The sequence below is a fragment of the Mercenaria mercenaria genome, chromosome 3 (genome assembly GCF_021730395.1).
Source record: "Mercenaria mercenaria strain notata chromosome 3, MADL_Memer_1, whole genome shotgun sequence".
In the NCBI taxonomy this organism is placed as follows: Eukaryota; Metazoa; Mollusca; class Bivalvia; order Venerida; family Veneridae; genus Mercenaria; species Mercenaria mercenaria.
This window is the reverse complement of record NC_069363.1, coordinates 3,673,454-3,692,344: the sequence shown is the minus strand read 5'-3', so window position 1 is coordinate 3,692,344 and position 18,891 is coordinate 3,673,454. Positions and strand designations below refer to the sequence as shown.

The following is an 18,891-nucleotide window of genomic DNA, read 5'->3' as shown; positions in this document are numbered from 1 at the left end:
GGATAGTGAAAGGGTAAACCTTTGTCCTTGAGCTGTGACCTTGACCTTGAACTGACATGATTGACTCATGAATTCTGCACATCATCTTGATGAGGTGATCATTTGACTAAAGTTTCATGAAAATCCTTCAAGGGGTTTAAGAGATACAGAGCGGACACAAAATGGAAGCTCAAACCTTTAACTCAAAGTTGTGACCTTGACCTTGAGCCGGCATAGCTGACTCGTGAGTTCTGCACATCCTCTTGACGAGGTGATCATTTGACCCAAGTTTTATAAAATTCCTTCAAGGGGTTTATGAAATACAGAGCAGACACGAAATGGAAGGCTAAAACCTTTGACCTGGAGCTGTGACCTTGACCTTGAGCCGACGGCTGATGGCGAGTTCTTCACATCGTCTTGATGAGGTGATCATTTGACCAAAGTTTCATGAAAATCCTTCAAGGGGTTTAGGAGATATGGACCGGACACGAAAGTGTTACGAACGGACAGACGGAACGACGGAGACCATTCCTGTAACCCCCCCCCACCACGCGTCGTGAGAGTTTAAAAAAGCCTTGATAGCCCCTGTGACCTTTGATGGTGTGACCCCAAAACAATAGGGGTCATCTACTTCGTAAGTCCTATCACCCTATGAAGTTTGAAGGTTCTAGGTCAAATGGTTCTCAAGTTACTGGCGAAATGGATTTCCATGTTCTGGCTACTGTGACCTTGACCTTTAATAGTGACCTAAAATCAATAGGGGTCATCTACTCTGCATGTCCAATCATCCTATGAAGTTTCAACATTCTGGGTCAAGTGGTTCTCAAGTTATTGATCGGAAATTTTTTTCCATGTTCAGGCCTGTGTGACCTGAACCTTTGATGGAGTGACCCCAAATACAATAGGGGTCGTCTTCCCCATAAGCCCTGCCATCCTATTAAGTTTGAAGGTTCTAGGTCAAATGATTTTCCAGTTATTGATCTGAAATGAAGTGTGACGGATAGACGGACAGGGCAAAAACAATGTCTTCCCCATGGGGGTGGGGGACATAAAGTTACCGACCTACCTACCCTATTTTTTTTTAGCATGTTACCGGAAACAAACATTTTTTTTGTTAGGCCTAAGGTAATATTCTTTCATAGATGCATGCAATAGATTTCAAACAGGCCATCTTTACAACGTCAAAAGCCATACAATTCCAGGTTAGATACTCAAGATCCACTACTTTATATTCCGACTGTTACTCTGATACTCAAGTGTCTTTAGGTCATAGGTCATATACATCTTGTGTAAATTTACAAGTTTCCAATCATGTTACCAAGTCATCCTTTTTTTATTGATTGCAGATGCGAATCTTCAATCATTTGCACAATCTCATATTCTGACTGCTTCTTCTGTTGTGTTACGTCTCTTGGTTCCATATTTTTACCTCTTGCAAAGGTGTAACAAATTTAAAACAGGCTATTTTTACCAAGTCCAGGTGTAACTGTCTTTGCCATTAAATCCAGTTAAAATCAACATGCCAATAAATCTATGACATTTTGTCACAACACGTTATATACTTCTTTAATAGTGGCAGAACAAATATCATATGCAGAGAATCTAACGGCTAGGGGCATATATATATCTGGACATGGTGACCCAGGAACACCTATATTATGGCCAAAAACTTTACAAAACACAGTTTTTAAATCACATATCTATATTTCACTCAAATTTATTAGTTTTTACAGCACATTCCTATTCAAACAAAATAAAAATGCACATTCATTTCTAAATCACAAAATAACATCAACAAAAGTTAAGTGCACACTATGCATTTCAGGTAAAAGTTTTCTAATTATATAGTCTGGTGAAATAAGTTCTGAAAGTTAATTAGTGATTTTTGTTCACAACATATTTTTACCATATCATATAGACAGAAAAAAGATGAAAATACTTTTAAACTTAGATAATTTTTTATACCAGAAAAGGATGTAGAACTTCACATTCATTTTTTATATTATTTATATTTTAAGCAACAAAAAACAGGAATTGGTCTCAACTCTCGATCAATGTCATAAAATTTTACTATGGAAATGTCTGTAAATTTATTAATGGTCATGTGCACCAGGAATTTGCACACACTGGAACCAGTGCCCGCAGTTACACTGCCTTTTCAGTCCACTGTAGATGTTCATCCAACGCACATCTGTACTGTCTTCCTCACCTAGTCAAAGATTATGAATCACAGTAATTTAGTAAAGTAACATTTTAAACTCTGAAAAATATGTTTGCATTAATAATGCATGCACTCTATGTTCTTTAAATTCATAGGACATATGAGCCGCGCCATGGGAAAACCAACATAGTGGCTTTGCGACCAGCATGGATCCAGACCAGCCTGCGCATCCGCGCAGTCTGGTCAGGATCCATGTTGTTCGCTAACGGTTTCTATAATTGCAATAGGTATTGACAGCAAACAGCATGGATCCTGACTAGACTGCGCGGATGCGCAGGCTGGTCTGGATCCATGCTGGTCGCAAAGCCACTATGTTGATTTTCTCATGGCGCGGCTCATATAGGTTTAACAAGAGGACAACGATGGCCCTAGATTGCAAATTTGAGTTTCACAGCTCATATAGGTTTAACAAGAGGACCATGATGGCCCAAGATTGCAGTTTCACAGCTCATATAGGTTTAACAATTGCACCTTGATGGCCCTAGATTTCAAATTTGAGTTTTACAGCTCATATAGATTTAACAAAGAAAACCATGATGGCCCTAGATTGCTCACTGAATAACAGACGTATGGAATCTCAAATATTTATATACATATATCTTAATAACCAAATACAATTAAACTGGTACAGACACCATCAAGAAAACAAATATGGGAAGTCTGGTTGTAATTGTAAATGGTTACTTGCTGACAACAGAAGTGTCATATTCTTAACATCATACATTCTGACAACTGACAACACTGAACATGGCAACAATTGAAGTCCAGCTGTGATGCGAAGAAATTACTTTCTGATAAAATATATCAATATTCCAACAATGTTTTTTTAATTACATATGTACACTGATCGGTTAAACTTCCTTCTATACCAGCCCTACTTGTTTTTAGCAAAATCATACTGTAGATTTGGTGATTTTTGCAACAGCTTTATTTTTCATTTTTATTAGTGAACAGAACAACCAATAAATTCAAAATACTTGTAAATATTTGCAGCTTTTATCTCTGAAAGTATACCAAATGATGAAGTACAAAATTGTTAACAGTACAAAAATTTATGCTATCAAAACTGCAGGACTGAAGTGACACAAAAATCACTTGATCTACAGTAATAACTTCTATACTGTAACAGAGATTATAGTACTTGTCAGCACTGTTCTCTCTCTTGGACCAAAGTTGGCACATCTGGATAGGGCGGTACGTTGTTTTGCCATTCCCTAGTGAGAAGACTAGATTGGATACTTCAACATTTACTTACAGACACATCCAACAAGCCTTTCTCCTGAAGTAGTTGGAACCACAATAGGATTCTCTAAACTTCCTTGACTTTCTTCCAATCTCTGATGTACACCTAAATCAAATGGGTCCTGCAAAAACAAAACAAAAACAAAGTGATCATTACATGGACCCTCCAAGTTTGCAACATTGCTGAAGAAATTTGATGTAATCTGACTATGTACTGCCAGTAATTATTCTCTTCTACACGAGCAACTGAATCTTTCAGGTGTAACTGTCATAGATGCTTTCTGCCGAAGTCTCACATCTGTTGTCAAAGTAACAAGAAAAGTCAATATGTAATATGCATGGTCATGTGTGTAACCTATCACTTTGAGAGTTGTTGTTCCTGTGATTTAACTTTCATTTCTGTCAACATCCACAGGTAGAAGGTTCGAGTCATGTAACGATGACGTAGAGTATAATAAACAGAATAACATTCTGTCATATCTTTTCTTGGTTAATGCAGCATTTGCTGACCGATTTGAAGCAGGATTCAAACAGCAAAATTAGCATATTTTTGTGTCCCTCAGTTAATTGTTATACATGACAAGTAGTACTGTACAAAATGTATGTGCAGATAAAAGCTCAACATTTTTTAAGAATTCACATTAAATCTGTGATCTTTGTATTCAAGGCTGATAATGCAAACGCTGTACACTGTATTTATTATTAGTATCAGATTTTGTAGCATCTTTGTTATAAATATAAACCAGTCTGGTGAAATTATACTTCTGAAGCAAAATGACAACTCGGTACATCAGATTGGCATGCAACATGTTCTAATTTTGTAACTGATCAATTTGTATATATTTATATATTAACATAAAATCTCCTTGCACGTATCACGGTATGCTACAACGATTGTTTTGTTCAGTTTGTTGTAATTTCTTTCATTGGTTCTACTAAATACAGTGGTAATTTATTCAAACCAGTATTCCTGGATTCATGACCTTATTACTATCATGCCCTGCAAGTAGTTGACATCTTCCCTACAGGAATTAAAGGTGAAGAATTCAGAGCCTGCAGATTATCTTGGTGCATTAAACCATATCAACAATTAACAATACTTACTTTTACACCTTTCAACCTTTCTAGCATTTCAGCTCTATGCAATCCTGTCAAGTAACCTAATTCTTTCTGCACTTTATCCCCTTCCAATTCTGTAAAATGGGTAAATAAACATTACATGGTTTTCAATGAATAACTGGAATTTTGGAGAGAAATAAATCTGGCACTTTCACAGAGAAAAATATCAAATATGATTTTCATAACTGGTACATCAGTACAAAAAGAGTAAAACTTAGTAAAGGCTAGATGTGTCCGTAGACCACTGGTGCTCCCACTTCCTGTCACTGCTTGTTATATTTCCTAGTTGACAACACAAGACTAATTTAACTCTGGAAATCTGCACAATGGTGTAAGACAAGTTGCCAAAAAAATCATAAAATTTGACAAATAAATGGTAATAACTCCCCCAAAAATCACTGATCCGGAACATACAGATAAAATGCATAATAACACTTAACACTGATCACACCTGTAGGTTTTGTTGGAAATTTATCCATCCAATTATATAAGAGAAGTGGCTAAAACATAATAAAATTGGATAAATCAGAACCAAAACTAAACTTAAAATCAATGAACCGGAACATGCCGAAAATACAAAGAAGGATGCTTGACAATGATCACTCCTGAAATGTTTAGTGGAAATCTGCCCTACAATATAAGAGAAGTGGCAAAATCATCAAAAATTTGATGAATCAAGGGCCATAATTCTGCACTGATTCCACAACCCCCACCTCCCCCTCCCTCCCCCTTAGTTTGGTTGTGTGACATACTGGCTGACAGAGAGCACTAATTCAATATGTCTCCCTCACTACATGTGGGAGACATATCAATATTCCTATATGGTTTCATGACCCTGGGTCAAATTCTTTTACAAATTAATGTGACAACAACTTTTAAGCCATGCATATTTTTAATATTAAAATTAAATACCATAACTCGAGTCTGACTGAATAAAATCCCAATTGAAACCCGAGGTGCATAATTTGTGCTGAATAAAGATCCTATTGTGTTTCATGGCTATAAATAAAATACTTTTAAAGATATCTGTGACAAAAACTTTTTGACCAAGAGCCATTACTCTTGTCTGGCTAACAGAAATCTGTAACCAAAACTGAATATGCACACTTACATGCTGAATGACAACCTGATGTTTCATGACTCAAGGTCAAATTCTTGAGAACATGTGACACAAACTGTTAGGCACTTTATGCATATTTCTGACAGTCAATGGTCACAAGTTTAACTCTGGTCTTATTGAGTGAAATTCCTAACAAAAAACCTAAGTGCACATCTTCACAGGCTGAATAACAATCCTATAGGTTGATGACAACTGAAATACTTTTTGAGATATACAAATTACAAAACACACATTCAGACAGACATCCAGATGGACAATGGTAAATCAAAGTGCCCCCAACTATATATTACTATAGTAATTTTCAATTTTTCCCAATTAAGGCAATTTCCTAGAGCATTTTCCCAATTCCATTGGTGTTGGTGGCATTCCACAAAATAATGGAAACATTAGAGTGCCAGAATGTCACAATATACGACCATCACAGCAAATTTCTTTACTCTAGCACCTGTATTTGCAAATGGAATTTTAATTTTGTGGTTGTTTAGTAATCATTGTAAGTCTTTTGTTTTTCTAAGTCCACAAAAAAACTCCTTACCAGAATGATAGAGATGCCTTAAAATACACCTGAAATTTGAAAGTAACATCTATGTTGTACCACAGAAAAGTGGTCTTGGTTTTTCCCTACGGTCAATTATAAAAAAGTTACAATATAAGTTATTTATAGTAACAACTAAGGGAAGTTAATCTTAAAAAAAAAAAAAAAAAAAAAAAATCCAAAAAAAATTGCAAGTCCACACAAAAATCTTTACCAAGTAGAGAATGGTCAAAATACACCTCAAAATTGGATGTAGCATGCATGTTGTACTACAGAAAAGTGGTCTTGATTTTTCCCTACGACTAGTAGTGAAAAAGTTACAATAGAAGCTATTTATAGTAACAACAAAGGGAAGTAATTCTAAAGGGAACTGCACATGAATGACACTTTGTCTCATGATGGTGTATAATTGTGCCAAGTTACATCAAAATCCCTCCATGCATGAAGAAGAAATGCTTCGGACAAAGTCATTCTTGTATCTGACCTCTGGCCTCTTAAGTGTGACCTTGACCTTAGACCTAGGGACCTGGTTCTTGCGCATGACACTTCGCCTCGTGATGGTGAACATTTGTGCCAAGTTATATCAAAATCCCTCTATGCATGTAGAAGAAATGCTCCGTACAAGGTTTTCATTCTTGTATCCTTTGACCTCTAAGTGTGACCTTGACCTTAGACCTAGGGACCTGGTTCTTGCGCACGACACTCCACCTCGTGGTGGTGAACATTTGTGCCAAGATATATCCAAATCCCTTCATGCATGAAGAAGAAATGCTCTGGACAAAGTCCTTAGACCTAAGGACCTGGTTCTTGCGCATGACACTCCGCCTCGTGGTGGTGAACATTTGTGCCAAGTTATATCAAAATCCCTTCATGCATGAAGAAGAAATGCTCTGGACACAGTTTTCATTCTTGTAACCTTTGACCTCTAAGTGTGACCTTGACCTTAGACCTAGGGACCTGATGATGAACAATTGTGCCAACTTTCATCAAAATCCCTCTATGCATGAAGAAGATATGCTCCGGACAGTCATTCTTGAATTTGACATTTGACCTCTAAGTGTGACCTTGACCTTAGACCTAGGGACCTGGTCTTGCGCATGACACTCCGTCTTATAATGGTGAACAACTGTGCCAAGTTTCATCAAAATCCTTCCATGCATGTAGAAGATATACTCCGGACAAAGCTGTGGACGCCGCCCGCCCATCCGCCCGCCAGGGGCGTTCCCATAATACGTCCAGTTTTTCAAACGGGCGTATAAAAAGGCCTGGGTCATCCCTTGATGCTAAAGACGCATGAAGAAATGCTGAAGACGCGTGAACAATCTGAAAACTTTAAATTTTGCTCTAGTAATTCCTGAGAAACCTGCTTTCAAGCAAAACTGTACCAGAACTTCTATATTAACAAGAAGCTGCGTTCAATAAACGCTTGATGCCCCCGGTGGCATCCTTGTCGATACAAAGCAACCTAAGTCCAAAACGAGGTCAAGTTCAAGGTCAAACTGAGGTCAGGTGATGTCTGAAGATGAGGAATGGTCACAGGTTACATCTGCATTAGTATCAAGTCATTGTAGTAAGGGGTATTGATGCTAGACGAAATGGTCCCATTTGGTTAACCAAGAGATGGCCCATATAAAGCAACCTAAGTCCAAAATGAGGTCATGGTCAAGGTCAAACTTTGGTTAGGTGATGTCTGAAGATGAGGAATGGTCACAGGTTACATCTGCATTAGTATCAAGTCATTCTAGCAAGGGGTATTGATGCTAGACGAAACAGTCTCATTTGGTTAACCAAAAGATGGCCCATATTTATAAAGCAACCTAAGTCCAAAATGAGGTCATGGTCAAACTGAGATCAGGTGATGTCTGAAGATGAGGAATGGTCACAAGTTACATCTGCATTAGTATCAAGTCATTCTAGTAAGGGGTATTGATGCTAGACGAAACGGTCCCATTTGGTTAACCTCGTACGGACGGACGGACACAGACAGGACAATCACTATATGCCTCCCGCATCAGTAGATGCCAGGGGCATAAAAAGGGGCATAATTTCGATACAGTTATGTATCTTGTCCTGGAAGGTCACCTCATGATACCTTAGACTTTGTGTGAAATTTAGAAGTATTTGGCCAAATAGTTTCTGAGAAATCTGCTTACATGTACATGCAAAACTTTAACCTGAAATTTTAAGTTAAAAGGGGCATAATTTTGACAAAATGAAAGCTACAGTTATGTAACTTGTCCTGGGAGGTCAACTAATGATGCTGAAGACTTGCATGAAGATTGAAAGCAGTTGACAAAATAGTTTCTGCTTTCATGCAAAACATAAACCAGGAATTTTAACTTAAAATGGGGCATTATTTTGACAAAACAAAAGCTGAAGTTATATAACTTGCCCTAGGAGGTCATCACATGTGTAAAGTTTGAAAGCCTTTGGCAAAGTAGTTTCTGAGAAACCAGCTTATATGCAAAACTTTAACCTGAACTTTTGTAACATGGACAATCATCCGACAGAACGCCAAGGCTGACAAAATGGTGAATTTTTTTTTAATAGTCTAGGTAACATTCATAAGTATTTAGACTGGCACTGAGTAAGTCATCAGTAAGTTCATGAACAATAAGGTGTCATTTACGTAGACCTGAAAGTTATGTTTTACATCTAAACAGACCTGCACGTTTACTTTTTTATTTGGTCAAAACATTATATGAACATATTATTTTACCTTTCCCTTTTGCTGCTTTGTTGTATATTTTTCCATAAAATCCTTCCACACTGGTTGGTACTTCTTTGTCAACATCTGTAAAACAAAATAATTATTGCAAACAATGCTAAAATTGCAAATTTTAAAATAAAATGATTTATTATCAAAATAAATTGCTGTAAACTCAAAAACATTCATGACCTATTACAACTGTTAATGGATGACCCTTAGTTCTTTTATGATACAAAGGGTACTTTGGAAAATATTTAAAAAAGTGATATGTTAATCAATGTAAAAGTGTATCAAAATATCATTAGATTTACAGACATATATATATATTATTTATATATATATCAATTTGTTAAAAGGCAATGTTGTGTGATTAGTGATTTTTAGTTTGACTAAAGCTATATCTGCACAAGGGCATAGACTAAGAATTTATCTAATTCTGCCAGTGGTTTCTTAGTGTCACTGAAAGTGGTACCTCGTCCTCGAGGATAGATTATCTGTAAATTTACAAATAATCTGTAAATATACCACTTTCCTAGACCTGTTTGAGGCTTTGCCTGATTTCATATTAACGATAAATCCCCATTCTATTCATATTAGTAAACTAGTCAAAATAATTCGATGTTCAGATTATTTTATATTTGTGACAGCGCAATCTAAACATCAAAACTTTGAAGGACCAAAATAATGGAGGATAAATCACAGTAGTCATGTAAAGTTACTGGTTTTATCGCTTGCGCATATTGGCATATAGACATGGTAATCGTCAATCGTGTACAGTATATACATAGGTTTAAATCACCAGAAAATTCGTAATTTTGGATATTATTTGATAATTTTTACATATATCAATGAGGAATTGAATCCCCTTTTGATGCATGTAAGTTTTATTTGAATGTATGACCAATTCGAAACATATTCGGCATTTAAACCTATACCATGCAGGGATATTTTAAGGCCCATCCCAATTGCAGAAATTTGCTTATTTTTTCCCAATTTTGAGGTTAAAATTTCCCAAAAACCTGCCAAAAAATCCCAATGTTTCGGTAATCTCAATTTTTCCGTTTCCGATTTTTCGTTTAAGATTCTTGTTCCTTATATTTAATCGAGTTAGCGCTGTTCCTTAGTGAATCGAATAACCACTCAAGTACTGATTCAGTTAAATCTTGTGAACTGTTTTATGTTCCGTATAGGGACTATGATCACATTTAATCAAGCTCACCAATTTTGACCGGAAGTGAAAATATGTCAAGTAATAGATAGTAAATATTATATCAAATAAAGTCATAAAAAAGTATGCTGCTGACAACAAAAAGCTGTCTAGCCTCGGCTTTGTCTATAAAACAAGTGCTGAGATACAAGCCACCGTGATAAAGTGCCTGGATTCTGTAAGATAAGTGAACGCAGATGACAAATTAAACACATCCTCGGATCAAGCCCGTGAAAAAGTATTTATCCGTAGTGTTATTTCTAGAGCTCAAAAAGGGCAGGGTGCTGCCAAAAAGGGGCAGGGTGCTGTCCGAAAGGGGCAGGGTGCCCTTTTAGATGTGAAAGTTACCATAGCAGTAGTTGCATTTCTAGATGTCTATAGTTAATATGTATTCCATTTATCTTTATTGCACACTTAAAAGAAATGTCACAGAATAAAGTGCTAAATCTTCCCAAAACTAGTTACAAAGTTTACAAAGGCTTTTTACTTACTTTATAGTTTAGGTTAAACCATTCAAGCCTTTCTCTTAAAAAAGTCACCAAGAATGTCAACTTATTCATATGAATGTGAAATAGTGGAGGGCCTTAATATAAGCTTAATCTTGAAACCAAGATCATGTTGTAAACAACATAGGTAAAGGCCTGTTTCAGGTCACATTGTAAACTGATAATTATCAAAAGTCCTAATGTATTTATCAGGTCTTTCATCAATATTTCATTAACAGAAAAGTGCTATTACAGTAAGGTTAAAGTTTACTAAATCGCATATCCAAAATATACTCTCCGGATACTGGTACACTTTCGGAATGTTGTCTGAAAGTAGTTTTTACTCAGTTTAAATGACCCACTTGGGTAAACCAGAGATAGTTCCACATATTTTGATGTTTCTCATCATAAAAAATACACCGACTGTCTGCTTTTTTGAAGGAAATATGGAAAAATTGCATACGACATCGGGAGTAATAAGACTCGTGAACGGACATTCTAAACTTTCTTTTACTTTCGATAATCATTAAAATGTGTGCATTTTCTAGTTTAAATTACAGTAGAATCAAACGGCATTGATATATACTTGTTATACTAAACGACGGTCTAATTTAAATTTTGCCCAAAGAAATCTAGGGCACTTTTCACGTGCTCGGTAATCAGCTGGCCATTTACGCACGCTTTTTTGACATTTCACAGGATCCATACTCTTTATCAAAGAACTAAAAATACACAGAATGGCAACTGGGGATAATCCCGTGTCATCTCGTGTTAGAGCGTTATCTTATTTCAAAGCGTTTGCCGACTTGATCAATCGTGACCAAATCAACAGACGCTTACTGAAGTATAAAATTGGCGGTACACCCGGCGCGTAATAATCCGAATTGGGTCCTCTTTTCAAACGAAAACTGTTGATTTCTTAGACTTCCAATCATAAATTCATTCCTTCTCCGTTTAGAAAATACTAATAACATTAAAAAAGCACCATTATCATTATAAACAATCGATCAGAGAGTAACCTTATTTAAAAGCGTTTGCCGACTTGATCAATCGTGATCAACAGACGCTTACAACGAGATCTCATTCAGTTGTCACGGGATGTTGGCGAGATTTGCTCTATATGCCTTTCAAGTTTCCGATCTATTTATTTTTATAGCTCTTTGTCTTTATCAATTTGTTTTAACACTTCATTGATTCTCATTACCTGTGTGCACTCGTCGTGACGTAATTTGCTGATCCAAAAATCGCCGAGGCATGTCAACAGGGAATTTGGCGGGATTTAGCATAAGATCAAAGGCAACAGGGCACATTTTACGGGCAGCGTGGCGGCAGTAAAAAAGGGCAGGGCGGGGCGCCCCGCTGCGTCGCTCTAGAAATAACACTAGGATAAAACACTGTACACAAGTGAAGCTGGTACTGACCCACAGAAATCTGAAGGTTTTGTTGACCCTTCAATGTCTTCAGTGTTTTTTGTGACTTTCTTTGTGCAATTTAGTAGACACTTTCAAGAAACAAAAAACAAGAGGACCATGATGGTCCTGAATCGCTCACCTCTTCCCACATGATCCAGTTTTGAGTATGACGTCGTTTTTTCTATTATTTGACATAGTGACCTAGTTTTTGAGCTCATGTGACCCAGTTTTGAACTTGACCTAGATATTATCAAGATAAAAATTCTGACCAATTTTCATGAAGATCCATTGAAAAATATGGTCTCTAGAGAGGTCACAAGGTTTTTCTATTATTTGACCTATTGACCTAGTTTTTTAAGGCACGTGACCCAGTTTCAAATTTGACCTAGATATCATCAAGGTGAACATTCTGACCAATTTTCATGAAGATCCATTCAAGGGTATGGCCTCTAGAGAGGTCACAAGGTTTTTCTATTTCAAGACCTACTGACCTAGTTTTTGATCGCAGTTGACCCAGTTTCAAACTTGACCTAGATATCATCAAGATGAACATTCAGACCAACTTTCATACAGATCCCATGAAAAATATGGCCTCTAGAGAGGTCACAACGTTTTTTCATTATTTGACCTACTGACCTACTTTTTGACGGCATGTGACCCACTTTCAAACTTGACTTAGATATCATCAAGGTGAACATTCTGACCAGTTTTTATGGAGATCCATTCACAAGTATGGCCTCTAGAGAGGTCACAAGTTTTTTCTATTTTTAGACCTACTGACCTAGTTTTTGACTGCACATGACCCTGTTTCGAACTTGACCTAGATATCATCAAGATGAACATTCAGACAAACTTTCATGAAGATCCATTGAAAAATATGGCCTTTAGAGAGGTCACAAGGTTTTTCTATTATTTGACCTACTGACCTAGTTTTTGATGGCACATGACCCACTTTCGAATTTGACTTAGATATCATCAAGGTGAACATTCTGACAAATTTTCATGAAGATTTCATGAAATATATGGCCTCTACAGAGGTCACAAGGTTTTTCTATTTTTAGATCTACTGACCTAGTTTTTGACCGCACGTGACCCAGTTTCGAAACTTGACCTAGATATCATCAAGATGAACATTCAGACCAACTTTCACACAGATCCCATGAAAAATATGGCCTTTAGAGAGGTCACAAGGTTTTTCTATTATTTGACCTACTGACCTAGTTTTTGAAGGCACGTGACCCAGTTTCAAACTTGACCTAGATATCACCAAGGTGAACGTTCTGACCAATTTTCATGAAGATCTTGTGAAATATATGGCCAATAGAAAGGTCACAAGGTTTTTCTATTTTTAGACCTACTGACCTAGTTTTTGACGGCACGTGACCCAGTTTCGAACCTGACCTAGATATCATCAAGATGAACATTCAGACCAACTTTCATACAGATCCAGTGAAAAATATGGCCTTTAGAGAGGTCACAAGGTTTTTCTATTATTTGACCTACTGACCTAGTTTTTGATGGCACGTGACCCAGTTTCGAACTTGACCTAGATATCATCAAAGTGAACGTTCTGACCAACTTTCATGAAGATCTTGTGAAATATATGGCCTCTAAAGAGGTCACAAGGTTTTTCTATTTTTAGACCTACTGACCTAGTTTTTGACTGCACGTGACCCAGTTTCGAACCTGACCTAGATATTATCAAGATGAACATTCTGACCAATTTTCATGAAGATCCATTGAAAATTATGGCCTCTAGAGAGGTCAAAAAGTTTTTCTATTTTTAGACCTACTGACCTAGTTTTTGACGGCATGTGACCCAGTTTCGAACTTGACCTAGATATCATCAAGGTGAACATTCTGACCAACTTTCATAAAGATCCCATGAAAAATGTGACCTCTAGAGTGGTCACAAGCAGAAGTTTACGGACACACGCACAGATGGACGCACGGACGGACGACGGACACCGCGCGATCACAAAAGCTCACCTTGTCACTTTGTGACAGGTGAGCTAACAACAGAGACAAACAAGAGGGCCATGATGGCCCTGTATCGCTCACCTGAGTATCATTGCTCAAAATGATATGATCAAATTTTAACATAGAGCACATAGGCATACACATCAAATATCATTAGGATAAACATGTTCCTGTAACAGTCCCTTTGGACCTAGTCAGGGCCAATTTCCATACGAAGTTTGAGGGTCCTAGGCTCAAATGCTGCATTTTTTTACTAACATGACTATTCCTTACCCTGGAAGACTTAAATAACATTTAAAACCAATCTCATATATTTGTTTACATAAAATAAAGGGAGGTAGTTTGTCATAAATTCAGCCAATATGTATCTTTACTGAAAAACAACAGAAAAATTGACTTGTTTTTGTAATGTGACATACAATGATGAAATTTCATATGGTAAAACTTATTTTTGAAATTTCCCCAATTGTCAGGTTTTACGCGCCATTTTTCCCAATTGAATGGGCCCTGGGTCCCAGGAAATATTGAGATAACTTTTTCATATCCATGGGCAATATCCCCACTCGCGTCAAACATCTGAAAGACCAAAATAGTGGAAGCAATTTCCAATGAAATTTTCATAGCGCCGACGCTTTAAATGCTATAGGTTTAAATGCTGATTATGTCACAAATTGGCCATATATTCAAATAAAACTTACATCATACATGTATCGAAAGGGGATTCAATTCCTCATTGATTTATGTAAAAATTATCAAATAATATTCAAAATTACGAATTTTCTGGTGATTTATTTTAAACTTATGTATTGTAGTTGCACTATACATAATTAACGTTTACCGTGTCTACACGACAATATGCGCAAGCGATAAAACCAATAACTTTACACGACTGTGTACAGTACTATGATATATCCTCCATTATTTTGGTCATTCAAAGTTTTGACGTTTATACTGCCCCATCACAAATATAAAACAATCTGAACGTCAAATTATTTTGACTTGATTTGTTTTAACTGTTCTTAATATAGGGTCGCAGAAAAGCTCTATAGAGCTTATGTTAATTGTTTCACCAAGCGACGCTAAATAAAACTTACCTTTACATTTTACCTTTACTAGTAAAGTGCCGGTGTAACATTTTAAATGCTTAATGTTGAAAAAGGACCTTTTGATCAATTTATAATGTTGAAATGTTGACGGTGTCAATTCTCAACATTGAAAAAGGACCAATGTGGTAAATTTTCAACGGGGTCAGTATGTTACATCAGCAGCGATGAAAATTTCCTCCACTATTTTGGTCTTTCGAGTGTTTGACGCGAGTGGGGATATTGCGAATATGAAAAAATTATCTCAATATTTCCTAGGATCGCGTCAACTTTGTTGGACTAATTAGTAAACAGACAAACGTGATGGACGTTCCATTACCCCACCCCAAAAAAATTGAACGATACACCAGATCAAGTCGAATTTAGTGCGAAATTAGCAAGGTTAGTGTTATAAGAGTATGTAGATACTTTGATAAGTATCTTCTGCCTTCTTTGCCTCTCCAGATCCTGCTCTGGCAGCAGTATAAAAGACCGAACGGCTTAATAACCGTGGGGTTTGGCGGATAAGCGTTGCCATTTTGTACGTGAAGGTCGAAGCGATTCAGAACTACTAAAATACGGAAAGAGAAAATATAACGAAAAGCGGTACAACGAAAAGTACAGATACTGATTTACGGTGATGAGTATCAGGGTATATAAAGATCTAAAGATCCAGGTCTAAACTATACACAAGTCTAAAAATCTCTGAATGTGGATATCAGGTACATTTCCGATTGCTAATATTACTGTACTCTATACGGAGGGAGTTAATCATTATAATAAGAATGATGATAATATCATCTACATTATACTCCCAACAGTCAATAACTGACTTCAGACTGTCTTTGGGACACTTTGATGATTAAGCCGCTATTAAAGACACAAGATTAGTCTGCACTATTAAAATTAGGACTACTATATAACAAGTTAAATAAAGGTTAAAAGATGATACAAATATTCATTTCAGGTTAGAACAACGGTAAATTCCAAGCTACTCATCCTAAATTCGTTAAGAGTAACACTGGAATTTACATGATGTGGTAGGTTGTTTCAGAGTCTAATGTACTAGGAAAAAATGAGTTCATGTGATACTTTGTGCGAGAGAAGGGAATAATTATTTATGTAAGTTAAGGTTCCTAGATTTTACTATATGCTACCAAGTTTTTTTCAGTTGCTGTTCAATAATGGCACTGAGAGGAGCTATTATAATAATTAAACACCAAGTGTAAAAAAATGAAAGTATATAGTTCGTATATCAGAGATTTGCCATAACAAGTTGGCAAAGAACAAATACAATCCTTTCCTCTTGTTATTGTCGGTATTGCCTCTATCTTTTCCTTTAAATTGTCTATATTCAGACCAACTGTCTTATTGTACAGTGCCAATGCATCGCAAATCTTTTTATCCTGGAAAAAGATTACACAAATATGTCAAGAACTAGGATTCAGTAAAAAGGCCTTTATATAGTTGGGTATAGGGAAAGGGTGCACTTATACCACCTTGCTGTATGAGCTAGCTTTTATAGTAACGTGGTAGTGTCTGCCTTAGATGAAATAGGTTCCCGGGTTCGATTCCAGGTCAGGGCTGAAGTATTTTCAGTCTGTTATATTTGGCGCCCAACATAAACTCACGAGTAGATATGAATAGACACCCCGGAACATCTCAAAGAGGTTGATACTCCAAGAATTCGAGGACGAATTCTAAATTGAGGGTGTGTATGTAGTATAGTATAAGGCTGCACTTATACTGCCTTGCTATATGGGATAGCATTTATAGTGACGTGATAGAATGTCTGCCTTAGATGCGAGAGGTCCCGGGTTCGATTCCCGGTATTTAATTTCTTAAAATACAGAAAAAGGCTTATTTTTACTAAATTCAATGCATATTTAATGCTGTCTGTATGCAAGTGTCGGGAATTGAACCCGAATCTCCACAGGGATTGCTCCCATATTTTCCCAGCCCGTGCCCAGATTTATGTGCTATGCGAGCTGCATTAAAGGTGTTGGATATATTTTCATTCCAGACCGCTAATTTGGGTTTTGACCTTTTTCCCGCTTTTCTTTCTACCAGAGGCATCTACACTTGCACAAGTCTTGACTTTATTCAGTTGGTTTACAGTGTGTTCAATGCTATCACTCGGAGAAAAATTTTCCAATTTTGCATTCTCCGAAGTCAAATACAGTTCTTTGCATCTTGGATTCATTTCAAACAGCCTCTCTGCCAATGTGTGTCCGTATGTCTTTACGTAAATCTATTGTGAAATGCATGTTATTTACAGCATGCTGTCAAGCAACAACAATTCGTATAGAGTTCTAACCCGTGAATTGAATATTTGATACTGTAGAATTGAGATTAATATATAGAATATGCATGATTTTAAAATAGACTTCTGCCAAATAATCATGTTATGATTTAAATTATCTAAAAATAGATTCCTGCCAAATAATCATGTTATAAAAGAAACGTGATGTTTTATAGCTTCAGATATCATGGATATATTTGTGAAATTGTACATGTTGTTGTTCAGCTTTTCATTTTTTTTAACCTGTGAATATGTGAAATATTTTTGTGCATATAATATGCAGGTGCTCACTTGTGTTAATCACGTGACGAAAACATACGGGGGAGTGCTACTTCTGCACAGAATTTCGAAGATTTTAATATTGAACGTAAAGTGCACTGACATACTTTCATCACTGTCATATATAACATCTGTAATATGATGCTAAAATCAGATTTTGCTAAAAGACAGATCATTGCATATGCGCTAGAATGAACCTTTTGGTCAGTTAAATCTTGTATACATACCGTCAAAGCCTACTAATGGCCGTGTTGTCTCTCCGGTATATACCGTACACGTTATACGTTTTTCTTCTCTAGTATAAACTCTTAAATACTCTTTGTATAATATTTCGCGAAATTCTGTTGTTTGTTTTATAAATGATAATAATAAACATTCTGGATGCTTCAATGAAATCATCCATTATAGTAGACAAGTTTTCCTGGTTTTCTTTGTAGGGATCATCTGCTGTATCTGTAAGCAAAAGTTCAGGGCTGAAGTCTCTGGTACCCATGTTAAGGCATAATTCCTGCTTTAACTTTTCTCTTTGAGCTTCATACATGGGACACTCGTCTATAAAAAGGATCACAGTCTCTGGTTCTCCACATCTGCAGAATGGCCTTTCTTTATTTCTTATAATCCATCTTGTTACTCTACTTTATTTTGATATTCGTTTAGACAATAACCACTCAGCAGCTGGGGCAATGTTTTCTGATTTTATAATCCTTGGAAATTGATGTGTTAAGGTTTAACATCTTGCCTGAACTGATATAGATGACATCCATTCTCACTGATATCCCATCTTCTTTGCCATTTTATACGAATCGACTACCTAACAGCATAACAGATATTTGCTTGACTTGTAAATATCTCATCATCTGTCATGTTTCTGCTTCTATAGCTGCCTCTTTGGCCAGTCTGTCTGCTGTCTCATTCCCACTGGTACCAGCATGTCCAGGGGTCCAATCAAGATGGATGTCTACTCCAGTCATTTCAAGATCTTTCCATGGTTGCAGTATTTCTGATGACAAGAATTTATGTGTTTTGTTCTCCCATCCAAGCTCAACAATGCCAATAACAGATTGACTGTCACTTAGTATTTTTAACTTGTTGATTTGCAGTCTCTTAGACTCTTCTAGGACTGTTTTAAGGTTATGCTTTGTGTGTGTGCACGTGTATGTGTGTGTGTGTTTGTGGTGTGCAAGTCTGCGTGCTGTAGGTTTCGTTTTGGGGAGGCTG

General features: G+C 36.6%; 2 protein-coding genes across 3 annotated transcripts in view; one reads left to right on the top strand and one right to left on the bottom strand.

The window, feature by feature from the left end:
• LOC123525564 (poly(U)-specific endoribonuclease-B-like) overlaps nt 1–18,891 on the top strand; it is a 97,565-nt gene that overhangs the window by 51,293 nt on the left and 27,381 nt on the right. The gene's annotated exons all lie outside the window — the stretch shown is intronic.
• LOC123525565 (cytochrome c oxidase subunit 5B, mitochondrial-like) lies at nt 1,664–15,680 on the bottom strand. Its single transcript, XM_045304707.2, has 5 exons — nt 15,522–15,680; nt 8,936–9,010; nt 4,547–4,635; nt 3,456–3,564; nt 1,664–2,188 (listed from the first exon to the last, which is right to left on the bottom strand). The coding sequence occupies exons 1-5, from the start codon at nt 15,628–15,630 to the stop codon at nt 2,073–2,075; spliced, it is 498 nt and encodes a 165-aa protein (XP_045160642.1). The 5' UTR covers nt 15,631–15,680; the 3' UTR covers nt 1,664–2,072.